The sequence below is a fragment of the Periplaneta americana genome, chromosome 14 (genome assembly GCF_040183065.1).
Source record: "Periplaneta americana isolate PAMFEO1 chromosome 14, P.americana_PAMFEO1_priV1, whole genome shotgun sequence".
Taxonomy (NCBI): domain Eukaryota; kingdom Metazoa; phylum Arthropoda; class Insecta; order Blattodea; family Blattidae; genus Periplaneta; species Periplaneta americana.
The window spans coordinates 159338554-159352683 of record NC_091130.1 but is presented as its reverse complement, the minus strand read 5'-3'; the positions used below and the strand labels follow the sequence as shown (position 1 = coordinate 159352683).

General features: G+C 37.6%; 2 protein-coding genes across 5 annotated transcripts in view; one reads left to right on the top strand and one right to left on the bottom strand.

Annotated features, from left to right (window-relative positions):
* frc (fringe connection) overlaps positions 1–14130 on the top strand; it is a 267265-nt gene that overhangs the window by 190444 nt on the left and 62691 nt on the right. The gene's annotated exons all lie outside the window — the stretch shown is intronic.
* Positions 1–14130, bottom strand: part of LOC138713936 (secretin receptor-like) — a 44329-nt gene that overhangs the window by 21759 nt on the left and 8440 nt on the right. For all 3 annotated transcript variants that reach the window (XR_011336014.1, XM_069846477.1, XM_069846478.1), the window contains exons 3-6: positions 12475–12584; positions 6802–6927; positions 5153–5247; positions 1459–1627 (exon numbers count right to left, since the gene is read on the bottom strand). Coding sequence is in view for 2 of the 3 variants with exons in the window: in XM_069846477.1 (XP_069702578.1) it covers positions 1459–1627; positions 5153–5247; positions 6802–6927; positions 12475–12584 (500 nt within the window). In the remaining variant the exon portion in view is untranslated. The remainder of the gene's footprint in view (positions 1–1458; positions 1628–5152; positions 5248–6801; positions 6928–12474; positions 12585–14130) is intronic.

Here is a 14130-nt window from a genome sequence, read left to right as displayed (position 1 = left end):
GAAAACCAGGGGGCGTTATGCTACATTTCGTAGTCGTATTCCTTCATTCTTAAGGGAGAGAATGGTTCAATGCGGTGAAAAACCAGTAAATTTTTATTATTCCCCCTTTAAAATACTCTCTGATGTGTGAAAAATACATTACCTAAAATTCAGTGTGCCTCGTCGGCTGCTGTAAAGCTGTGATGCACAATGTTTTTAAATGGTAGTAAACTTTCATTGCAATTTCCCGCATCTTGCTTTATTCCATACAAAAGTTACATATCTTTGGGAACTATTAATTTTGCACGCATGACATTCGGTACACACTACTATCATGCAAAGTTCCAACATGAGAGGGGATATCAAGATACTGCGAACTTCGCCCGACTCCTTAGGCATCCAGCAGTACGTGGAAATGGGAATGTCTCAGTTTAAAGTGTGTCATGGCTCGCTGTATGCCGTCATGTGGCTAGCCGATGAACCTAGAGAATTCAATCTTCCTACACTTCCGCAGAGGGATATTACCTATGTGCCAGAGAAGTTGCCTAGCAAGTAAGGCGTTCATTCTGAAGAGTACTTACCGATACGTACGGTAACGCCGGTAGTGGCAGGAATGTGAACTGTTTCGAAACATGTACTGAGGTGAGTTTTTTCTTACTGTCGGGATATGGGGAGAGGGTTAAGACGATTACTTACGTATTTGTTGACATTAATTTCGACGGTCAACATGGACACGGAGCATTTAATTTGTATTGTGGAATGTTGCCGTACGCAACCGATGATAACAAATACCCTGCGTACGACTTGGCCGCGCAAAACACAGTTCGAAAGAGGTTATGGTAGCACACAGACCGTACAGACCGCCATCTGTTGCTCGACGTTCAAGTTATAGGCTACCGTACACGTTCTCAAGTTCAGATTGAACGCCTTGATTAATAGGCAACTTCTCTGACATAAAAGCTGAAACTCGCTTCAAATCGCTGACTCATCAACAGTGACGTCATGACACACTTTGAAATGAACACTCAGTATAATTCCTGAGTATCCAAGGAAAAGTGCAGTTGCATCCTTTCGATTGCTCACAGAGCATGACTGTTTGTCGAAACACTTGAACAAAATTGGAATTATTTCTTCACCACTTTGTTCATTGTCCAGTCTTCAGGAAGAAATGGATCAGAATCATCTTCAGTGATGTCCAGCCCTTTCCTCTAAACCCACTGTGTGTGAGGAATATTGGAGAGCAAGCGGGTTAATGGCTTTATTGCCAAGAGATCCCCAGTAGAGTTAACAACTGCATTTGATACAGTTTCCATGCTTTTGAATATCATTATGTTTGTAATAGAAACTTCACGTTATTGTCACACAGTTACAATGCAGCTGAAGTGTGATCTGCCTGAACTTTTGACGCATCCGATGAAGTGCGACGTTGGTAGGGTACCGGCACCGTTCGTGTCCATTAGCCAGCGCATTCTAACTCACGTTTCTGTTGGGAATGAAGCTGACCAAGCCGCCTTCCACGTCCTCCACGTCCTTGGCAAGGCCGACCCCTTTCACGAACAACACCTCCAGCAACAGCGTGACGAACGCTCGCAAGATGAAGGAGAAGAAGAGATGCAGGTGCAGCATGTTCCTTGGGCAACGCAGCTTCCTGCAACCAACAAGAGTCACAACTAGTCCAGTTCACGTGATACAGTATTATTATTGAACATATGCTCCATGTTCAGTTCTTACGGCACTTGTTTTTATGTTCACGACGTCATGGGTTTGCTTGCGGGCTCTAACCAAAGACAGACGATTTTACTGATTTATAATTTGTGGTATTTTCCAATGTCTGAGTTTCGCACTTGGTATATTTTTTTTAATGATCTAAGATATGAAGTTGTACTAGAAAGACTGTGTAAAGAAAGAATAATACTGAAACTGATCAGGAAGAGAAAAGGAAATTGGTTGGGTCACTGGCTGAGAAGAAGCTAACTACTGATGGGTGCACTGGAAGAAATGGAGGACGGGAGAAAACTTCGAGGCAGAAGAAGATATCATTAAGATGAAATATGATTCTATGCGGGGACTAAGAGGAAGGCGGAAAATAAAGGATTGGAAAATACTAAGTTTGCATGAAGGACCTGCCCGTGGGTAGAAAACTATGGAGGAATGAGAATGTCAATTAAAAAAAATGAATTATTTTGTCACGTGGAAAATAAAATATTGAATTTACCTCTAAAAATTCTGAGAATATTTCGACGAGAAAGTTGCTTGAATTTTATCGTGACCATTTGGCCATAAATTCATTCACGCAATAATCAACACCGTAGCAATACTCCTCTGCATTTAAAACTCCTGTGCAGAAGAATAAATTCGTAGCATTCATTTCGTCCTTAAGAAATATTTAAATAAATTTTAGGCTCCAAAATGTTATACTGTAATGAAAAGTATACATTATAAATTAACAAATTTAACAATTATATTACTACAAAAACATTCTCAATATATATGTTATAGCAAGAAACTTGTGCTGCCTAAGGAAGGCACGGGCAAGTCTCACTTGCCTAATCCCTGTGGATGATGGTGATGGTGATGGTGATGATGATGATGATATGTTATCGCCGTTATTTACTCAATGATTCATACGCCGCATTGATCCCATGGTGCTAGTGCTGAAGGACAAAATGGCTGTGTTATAGAATTATTAATAATCATGATCAACAAACAGCGATCTATAGTTCGTTCCATACGGTGAATGTTACTTATGTCCCGCCCATTATAGGAGACATAGGCCAGTTTTACACTAATCCTAAACATGTTTAGTATAACTTGTTAATGTGAATATAGGGATGTGGAGTGAGTACGAAATTATTATTATTTTTTGGCACATCATTTTTACGTAAATAACGACAAATAAAAACTAACATGCCACATAACATTATTTTAAGAAATACAGGAAACAAGCATGAATAATATTCACCATTCTTAATGATCTTGGGATAGAAAAAAAACGTATGGAATAGACATAGCATAGAAATGTGTGTGTAATAAACAATAAGCAAACCATCTTCGATTAATCATTTCAAAACAACGTGAATATAGCGTGGAATGTGTAGGAAAATAATTTCTCGTATGTTGCTCCCATTGTGCATCATTGTTAACTTATGAAAACAAATGAAAATCAACATGGCATATAAACACGATTTGAAGAAAGATAGGAGATATTAAGTAATATTCAGCGTTCTTAATGATCTTTGGATGGAAAATAACAATGAAATAGGTATAAAATAGAAATTACATACAGGTGAGCATATAAAAAACAGTAAGTAAAATCATATCTGATTAATAAGCTTAAATTACTCCAGTTTAGTGTACGAGTGGCCTATATCTAACGATGTCTCCCAGCCACTGCCTGCTGGATCGCATCCTACAGCTGCGTAAACTGCCTGCTCAATCAGTTATTTTGCCGCTAGGTGGCAGGCAGTGTCCACCACTATTAACATTATCACTATGTGCAAAGTCACTACCTGCCAACTAGCGGGTATTCGCAAATAACCGTTGATTGGGCAAGCAGTGTAAGCAGCTATTGGTTGTGATCCAGCAGGCAGTGCTCCCAGCAAATTACTTAATTCATAAAAACAAAAAAATCGTGTTAGAAGATTGAATTTGTGTATTTTCTCTGAAACTTTCCAAATATTTGTTGGCAGTCTTTTACATTAAATTTCCGAAAATTGGTTCATAGCGCAGCATTGGCAGTGATAAAAGTGTGAAATATTCATTCAGTGGGCGGTGGATACTCTACATTGACCCAAGCTTGAAATCAGACCTCTGCCATTGGTTCAATAGCAATTATACTTGTCTCCTCCTCTGCCCGCAATGTTTACTTCTCCTGTCAGACATTATGGAACGAAGTACAGGCCTAGTTGCCTGTTCCGGTGTCATTATCCATCCAGTATTCTAATATGGCGACCTTGGAGGCTATTTCAAAATTGAATTGGGCAACGTCTCTTTAGACATTCTTATCGACAAGAATTGGTTCAATTTTAAGTCCGAAGAATTGGTTCAATTTTAAGTCCGATAAGGTTAGTTATAATCTGTTCCTTTAATTATGTTCCGGCAGTTCACTGTGTGTAGCATGCATGACCAGTGTTGCCATATTTAGCGATAAGTCGCTAAATCTAGGGAATTTTGAATCAGTCTCGGAGACAAATTTTGTAAAATACGATTAGCGACTTTTCTGCTGATTTTTATATTCTTCCACTTTTTCCTTTCTTTTAAGTTAAAACATTCAACTGAAGTCATGCACTTCTTAGTTTTAGAAGAGGCCTGGGTGCATGACTGAGTCGTCTAATGATTCATACGTGAAAGCCCTGATCTCATATATTTGTGATCAGTGATCAGGGGTGAAAGATGATGATTCAATGATTCTCACGGATTAGGTCTATCTCAATGCTAGATTTCACAAAAAAAATTGGTCAAACGCTTGGGTGAAAATTTCCACACTTACAATTTGCCAGAAAGTGTAGTGTCAACGATTGGATCAAGTGCAGTGTATTCACAATCAGCTGTTCCCACAGCTTCCACCTCAACATCACAGCCGTCAACAATACAGCCAGAGTCCGCAGAAATTATATTTTTCTCCGCATATGTATGTTTTTCTTATTTTTATTTAGTGATATTTATTATTAATTTTTAGAGATTTATAGATTGACAAATCGAACTGAAACCCTGACCGAGTTACTACGTGAGCGCTGGCTATCTTGGGGAGGAGCAAGTGAGAAAGCACGGGGGGAAGGGAGAGAGCACTATGCACTATGTACTTGCAGGTCCACTCACAGTTTGTCAAACCTGCTAACAAAAGCATTAAAAGGTTGACTAGTTGCCTGCAATGCTAGCATAATGGAACCTTCCTAGCCGACAGTCGAGGCAAAAATGAAGAATCCGTTATTGTGGTAATACTGGAGAGTGGTTCTTCTATTGGTCACGATGCCCACACACACCCTATTTACGTGGTGATTGGTGACTGAATGACGAGGAGCGAGGGAGTGAGAAGAAAGAAAGAGAGAGATTCCAAAAGTTGGCGTGTTTTACGGGGTTTCGCTTTAAGTTGTCGAACTATAGCTACTTTTTGTTGAAATTTAGCGAGATTGTAGAGCGATATGTTGGCAACAGTGTGCATAACTGTACTTACTTCATAGAGCAGAGCAGAGTGAAGGACACCAGCAGTGTGGCCAAAGAGATGCCGTGCCCTGCCTGAGACACTGTGATCAGGATCGGTACCCATTTCTGTGAACAGTGATATTGCTGGTTTTAATGCCAGAGTGACTTAAGCACTGTTTTAATAGAATAATTGTTACACATGGAATTAATGTAAAATATTACATAATATAACTTTCATAGTCTACACTCCACATTAATCTTACATATTTGATATTTCCATTTGACCATTGTTTTGGGACATACAGACACAATCCCTGTGCTGCGGCACGTTCGAATTATAACAATGCTATCTTTATTATAGAGCAGCCGCGGCGAAAATGCGACTCACGAGCACATTGTGGCTCGCAGTGCTTTTCTCTCGCTTCCTACCTACAACCCCCACCCTCTCACTCACTGGAGTCAAACTCCGTTCTGTTTGTATTTGTCTCGGACCTGCGAGTGGCGTATCGTCGCAATATCTCTCTCGAAACCATGTACCTCTACAAAAACGAAAGTTTCAAGTAGGATGGGAGGATGCATTCTTTAGCTTACAATATGATGAAAATATTAAATGTATGATTTGTTCACAAATATTACTAGGAAAACGGTTGTAGGCCTATAACATAAAACGGCATTATAAGTTACTACATGTTACTGATGAAACAGTAAAAGGTTTAGTATTATTATTATTATTATTATTATTATTATTATTATCATCTCTGTACGTCGATTCTTTTACAGCAGATGTACGAATAATGCGGTTAGATTTTCAATTTAAACTCACAGATTTACAATGTGACGTTGAATGAAAGCTAGATGTAAGAACTTGACAGATATTGAACTTTCCAAATCTTTGGAAAAAAATAAATATTTGAAGCTTCGTTCTTTCGCTTGCTCTATTGAAGCCATGTTCGCTGTAACTTACGTTTGTGAAAAATTATTTTCAACAATGAAAATAGTAAAAATCAAATTTAGATCACGACTGACAGACAAATACCTTCGTGATCAACTACGACTGGCAGTAAGTGACATAATTCCTGATTTTGAAACTTTGTCGCAGAGACATTCTGAAGACAGTTAATTTTAGGTTGTGATAATGTGTCCTATCCTTTTCGCCACGGCTGTTATAGAGAGACCTGCCGCCTAGTACAGACCTTGTAATAAAATAAAGCCGACACAGTATGAAATTTAACTTGTGAAACATATTGAAAAGGTTGTTTTGAAAGTTCTGCAGTGCAGATGTTAAATATTGTCGATTTTAAACTCAATTTAAGAGCGGTATTCAACCGTTGGTTAGAGTTCTGACTTTATTGCGAAACATTCGTTTAACGTTTTGTGCATTTGACAGTTCATATTTTAATAATAATAATAATAATAATAATAATAATAATAATAATAATAATAATACACAACATTTAAAATAATGCTTTTGTAAATTGTAAACAATTTTAATAATGACCCCCTTAAAAAAAAATTCTGCGTACGCCAATCTTCAACTGCATGGAAATATAATATTTTTGTGATTGGGCCGTATGTACTATTTGACCATATCGAATGCCAGTCATTTAACATTTCAGCTTTCATTTTCATTTTTAGTGAGGAAACAAGATGTTTAGTTCCCGATATCAAAGCAATACTTACTCTCAGTAAGGCAGAGGTCTCCACCGGTCCGACCAGAACAATTGGGGTGGAATTACCATCAGGAACACAATTCTTCTCCTCTAGGGACCAGGTTCCGTCATCTCTGCATTGTCTAGTTGCATTCTCCTGTAAAAATGTGTGAACTGATACTTACAAACGACTTCATTTTTGATCACCTGAAGACAAAGAGTATAGCATTTTTGAAAACGTGATTTCCTTTTTCGTCGTTCATTTTTTTTAGTTTCCCACCAACCATTTTTGCTGGTAAAATGTTATATCTTCTGCAATATTATTCAATGTATGTTTTTCTCGAATGTCTGAATTTCGTTTATGATCGTTTTAATAAATCTAAAGCTCGCGTGTGATGCCTCTAGTATTTAATCATCACTTTTATTCAACATCCAACTTTCACAGTCATAAAGAAGCCGATTTGATATTCCTAACATTATGATCACTAGACCACGGAACTTTATGCATTAAAAAACCTGAAAATATGCAGTAGAAACTGTTTAAATACACGCTAAAAATTGAAATATATGGAGTAGGCCTAATAAATACATTTTAAAGGTTTAATAATACGATATAAAAGAAAATAATTTAAAGTAACAGGCCTAACTGTTGCTACTTTTTTCTTTCGGCATGTCAGCGGTTGCAAGCAGGGCGATCCTGTACGGGTTTTTCGCTTTATTGTGCTGTAAAACGTTTTAAAATGAAAATTTCCACTCCACGAGAGTCATTGTCGCAGTGTTAAACACCTTCAGATTTGTTTCTATGAAATCAGAGGGCATTAGCAGCTTTGTCTTCGCAGCATTTCCATGACGTCAACAATAGATGACTTTCAGGTGTCTAAATATTCATTTTTGGTCTACCAAATGAGAGTAAAAAGTGATGAAGGTCTGAATGACATCTAGGCGACGCATATTTTCACCCTGGCTCCTGAAAAAATCACACTTACACGGCTAGTATGCAGTGTTGCCAATTCAGCGATTTTCCCGCTAGATCTAGCGTTTGTCAGTGTTAGTTTAGCGGATAAAATTTATGAAATTTGTATTGCTGATATAGGGATTTAACTGGCATTTTTAGCACTCACAGCGGCAAAATAATCTAATTTTACATTGATGATATAGCAATTTAGCGGTTTCTGCACGGTCTCGTAGCGGATTTTTAAGAATCGAGTTGGCAACACTGCTAGTATGTAGTCCACAGAGCAGCAGCTAACCTAATGTTAAAGTGGATACGACCCAACTTATACACTAGGGAGAAGTGCCCATTGTCGTCGTAACAGTTTCATGTCCTCAGCAGTAAATTAGATAATTTTATTTCTGGCATAGCCTAATGTTATAAGTATTTCTTGGAAATTATTATTTTTATCAGAGACAAATTTTGTAATTAGATAATAAATCGGGAAAAATAAAGAAAGATATTAATATATGCATTTAAATATGCGAAATTAAAATATATGTGAATTTAAAAGGGAAAAACTGTCGAAATATGCATTTATGCGAAATGAAGTTGTCTACATTGAAACGTAAAAACCGTGATTGACAAAGATTCACTTTTACTTTTTCATTACGCGAAGTAAATAAAACATGCATTTGCATGAAGTTCCGCGGTCTAATGATCACGTACTTCTGTTTTGATCAACATTCGTTTACCAAAATTTCGTTCAATCTTTCCGTTTATTTTATTCTTAGCTACTTAATTAAAACTGGGACATAACACATGTAAGATCCTACCATTCAGATAACAGATCACCAGATGTAGTGAAGAATAGAATGAACACGACACAAAACAGAAGTGCCAAGAAATTCAAAAGCAGTTTCACTACCAGAAAGCAAAGAAACTTCCGGAAAACCAAGTAAACAATGGATTGGCTCATGTTTCAGAACACAATTCGTATCAATGACGATATGAAGAAAGATATTTCTCTCGAAATGCAACCACACGATAACCTATTTTTTAAATATTTTATGAAAATTGTTGTTAGTATTATTATTATTATTATTATTATTATTATTATTGTTATTATTATTATTATATGTTCGCTAAAGTATTAAAATTTACAGGTTATGTTCATCAGAGTTTCCTTAATCTGTCTTAAAAATTAGAAATGAATATCTTTAAAAGTTGCTGAAGTTGCAAAATGCGGTCTGCTGTATTTTATAGTAGATATTTAATACTACTTGTTACCTTAATAACATGATCTTTCGTGGCATTTTGGTTTAACGATCACTTCACATCCGGTGGAAGGATTGCACCTTTCACAAAATAACACGCTTTCTAACTGACTATGGGACCTGAGGTTCGCATGTTCAACACCAGCCGATAACAATGGATTTTAAAACACGATAGATTTGTAGCATTTCTTTGACGAAACAAATTTTGTCGCCCATTTCTCAAAACCCGCACTGCTGAGCGCGCAGTTGGAATGTTACCAGCACTGATCGTGAAGCCTGCAGTTGATAACGACGATGAAAAGTGGCTTTTAATGTTATGACAACGTCCCTTCACTTCCTAGTATACAAATATAGTCCACACAATATGTAGGCAAATAGCTTTTAATTACGTTGAGCTGCAAAGGTGCTCCTTAGCATATCAAAACAAGAGCTTACACTAATCGCCTTACAGGAGTTCGCAGGACAGACTGAGAAGGCGAACTTTGTAATAACGACCAAACGGATTGAGAATGCTGAACATTCAGCGGCTGGCTGTAGCTACAGCGCCCGGACTCAACCTAGTTCCTATTTTGATTATTGCTGAAAATAAATATTTTATAAAAAATAAATAAACGAAGAGGGAGATACACTATCACCTTTACTTTTTAACTTCGCGCTAGAATATGCCATTAGGAAAGTTCAGGATAACAGGCAGGGTTTGGAATTGAACGGGTTACATCAGCTGCTTGTCTATGCGGATGACGTGAATATGTTAGGAGAAAATACACAAACGATTAAGGAAAACACGGAAATTTTACTTGAAGCAAGTAGAGCGATCGGTTTGGAAGTAAATCCCGAAAAGACAAAGTATATGATTATGTCTCGTGACCAGAATATTGTCCGAAATGGAAATATAAAAATTGGAGATTTATCCTTCGAAGAGGTGGAAAAATTCAAATATCTTGGAGCAACAGTAACAAATATAAATGACACTCGGGAAGAAATTAAACGCAGAATAAATATGGGAAATGCCTGTTATTATTCGGTTCAGAAGCTCTTATCATCCAGTCTGTTGTCCAGAAATCTGAAAGTTAGAATTTATAAAACAGTTATATTACCGGTTGTTCTGTATGGTTGTGAAACTTGGACTCTCATTCTGAGAGAGGAACATAGGTTCAGGGTGTTTGAAAATAAGGTGCTTGGGAAAATATTTGGGGCTAAGCGGGATGAAGTTACAGGAGAATGGAGAAAGTTACACAACACAGAACTGCACGCATTGTATTCTTCACCTGACATAATTAGGAACATTAAATCCAGACATTTGAGATGGGCAGGGCATGTAGCACGTATGGGCGAATCCAGAAATGCATATAGAGTATTAGTTGGGAGACCGGAGGGAAAAAGACCTTTATGGAGGCCGAGACGTAGATGGGAAGATAATATTAAAATGGATTTGAGGGAGGTGGGGTATGATGATAGAGACTGGATTAATCTTGCACAGGATAGGGACCGCTGGCGGGCTTATGTGAGGGCGGCAATGAACCTTCGGGTTCCTTAAAAGCCATTTGTAAGTAAGTAAGTAAGAGTATAGACCATGTTCAAACGAATCCTCATATACTGCTGGTCAAAAAAAAAATCCGAACACCTCATATTTTTGGTCTCAACTGTATTTTACGCTTGGAATAAGGAACTTTGATATTATTGCATATGGATAATAATTATTATCTACGAGTATGTAGAAAACAAAAGAATAAACAAGTAAAGACATTTTCATTTGTTTTTTTTTTTATTATTTTAAAAACTAGATTACATTAAATTAACATGGTTTCTGCCTGTTATTTTTTCTGGCGTCTCCTTATTATTATTTCTATTTGCAATGTCGTGTATTTCCTCCCCTGCCTCTAATAACGCCTCCCAAGCGACGAGGCATGTTGCGTTGACGCCAGCAATCTCTTCTTGATCGATATTCCTCCATTTTGATTAAAGAGCTTCTCCAGAGTTTTCGAAGGTGCTTCTCTTCTGCGAATTCGTCTACGAAGATTGTCGGCAAATTTGTACTCACGATGACGTCACTGGACGCAAGCCGCAATACATAAAATCGAGGAGTACAGAGCACTCCTTTCGAATCCCAGTGACGGATCCTCAACACAAGCATCTGACGTAGGCTGCACAATATTGATTTATAGATGGACAAATTCACCTTTATTTTTTTATTGTGCTATAGAGGATTCCACGTTAAGATAAAAAGCATTGAGCATATGGGGCTGTTCCATCAAATGTTCAGTTACCATAGAAACGCCTGCCTACCACACAGCTTGTACAATGTACTAGGCAAGGACCATAAAACCAAGGCTTCTTTCTTAACGTGGAATGCTCTATACAACAACCTAGGAAAATACGTCAGAAATTGCCACTCTTAATACAACTCGTAAATTTTCGTCTAGCAGTCACGATCTTTGTTTAAATATTACAAGTTTTCGTACATGTTTTAATGAACTGTTCTTCATTATAGCACTTCAATGATTTTGCGATTTCCAAAGCAATAACATAACTTGCATGGAGTTCCCTTTAACTCATAGCTTGTTTCATCATATTTTAGTACCGAACCTGTTATTGGAATTTTTTTCATGTTTTAATTGCTTCGCCCCGTACAGCCCTAAGAAAAGAAAATTATGTTCATATTTATTTTCTACTGTGTATATTTCCGTTTACAATTGTACTGGATATATTGATGCTTACATATCATGTCGTGATAACAATAAAATCAGTAGTACAAAGTTTCATAATTCATGGCGCTAGTCAAGTAACTTGGTAGGTATAAGGAAATGTGCCACATAGCGTCTGATTGACCGAACAGAAATAGTTAAGGTCCATTCACAATGAAAATTAAACATGACCGTAACATAAACACAGAAGTTTGCGCCCAGGCTACCAAATGGGATCATTCACAATGATTCACATAAGTATTGACATAAACATTACCGTAAGACGTTAACATGAAAGTTTGCAAACTCCAAACTTTCATGCTTATGCTTACGTGATTTGCAAACAGAACACAATCGTGGACCGCTGAAGTATATGACAGAATATGAGGAAATGGCGTCGTTGTTATGTTTCCATGGTTACCAAGTATGTTTGCTGTTATGTTTATGTTCCCATCGTGAATGATGGTATGACTTCTTGATTTATATTCTTAAGTTAACGCTTACGTTATGTTTAATTTTCATTGTGAATGAGCCTTTATTGTGTAATGCAGCTTCATATCTTTCTGTTTACAGAATACAGAAGAACTGAATCTCTCTTTTTCCACGTCGTGATTAAACACTATTTTCTGACGAACATAATTTCTTCCAGATTCAGTTTCAGAATTAACTGCACAGATTCAAAATTTGTTAAAAATAATCGGTTCACTACAAGTCAGGCCTACTAAAGATAAGCTGTCAGAGCGTCTCAAAGCAATGCAACGTGAGAATCCTAGGCTGTCCAAATCCTGTCTAAAAGCATTATGGCTACTCACCTTAGGAACAAAAGTATATTCGGGACATCGTTGACTGGCTTCGACACCGGGGAGAGTATGCCTCCAACACAGCATTTCGTCCCACATAACATCGCAATAGCTGGCCATTTCTGAAACAAACAAAATAAAAATAAGTAATCGGGACACGCTGAGTGCTAGACAAGCCGAACATTTTACAGCTACGTCAATACGTCACTGATAGATAATAGGTAAACGTCGGCAGTGACAATTGTTTGCAGATACCCTGAAAACCTGGTACATCTCCGCTGTGCTGGGAGTAGCCATCTTGTAGCTATGCATTGAGAGTAAATATGTCGTTTGCTATAGTTACCATCGTGTTTGTACGCCCGCTCCCATTTCCGCTGCACTTGCCTCGACATTGTGATATTTTCTCTCTTCACTCAAATTCACTCACGAGTTTTTCCAATTTAACTTGTCGACCGCTGATTGTTGCTCAATTGAGATTGTAGCCTGGTTCGTTACGAATCTTTTACGTTCTATCGCTTCGAATTTTCATATCATACTGCCGCGAGACACGCCAAGTCGTGTCTCAATTTCCCTCTTCCCGCTAGAGGGCGTCATCCGCTCCAACTCAAAAACACATTAATACATTGATCCTTGTCTGTCGATCACCTTTTACTTCATTGGAATATGTCGTGTAGTTCAGAAATTATAGGCGCGACAAAACTGGCCTGAAAACTTGGACTTTGTGGGATGGCACCGTGCGGTACTGGACCAACCTTGTAGACGTATTGACGTGAAAAAAATAACAAAAGAAACTAAAATATTTTCTCATTGCATCATATCACAGATGTAGAGAAGTAACAGCGATTTTCTACTCCCACACTAAAATGTACTCATCCACTGTAGAGTGTTGCCATCTATACAGATTAATTTATAGGCTATCTCTCTGTTGTTCTGTTCAACGGGGATACAATTTCTGTACTTGGATATATCAATTTGATGTTTAGTGTCGAATGGTTTGTCCATAATGTATGTGATTTAATTTTGTTTGACAATTGCCCAAAGTTATCTATCGGCACATTTTCTGAAAATGATGATAAATTTTTTTATACATTTTGATTACACAACTTTTAACACTGTATCACTTCGGAATATGTATGGTAAGACTTTCCTGTGTTAAATTTCAACGTACCTCGTTTACATGTTTCGACCTATTTCAGAACTGGTCGTTGTTGGTCTTGGCGCCACTTGTTCTGTTTCCTGTGAGGGTGTGTTCGTGTGGTATAGTGTAGAGTCAAAGAGTGTGTGTGTTTTGAAGTTGAGTTTGTGTTGAGAATTTCGTTGGGGTGTGTTTTCGTGTGTCTGTATCTTTCATATTGTTCTAGTGTGTTTATTTTCTGGCTTTTTGGTTGGATGTGCAGTATTTCCATGTCTGTGTTGATGTCTCTGTGGGTGTGGTTAGCATTTGTGATGTGTTCTGCATATGTGGAGGTGTTTTGTAATTTTGTTATGGCTGTGATGTGTTCTTTGTAACGTTTTTGAAACGATCTGCCTATCTGTCCTATGTTTTGTCTTACGTATTATGTTGTCTATTATGTTAGGGTTGTATCCGTTTTCTTGTGCTATGTATTTGATTGTGTTTAGTTCTTCGTTGTAATCCTGTTGGTTCATTGGTATGTTGAGTAGTCTGTG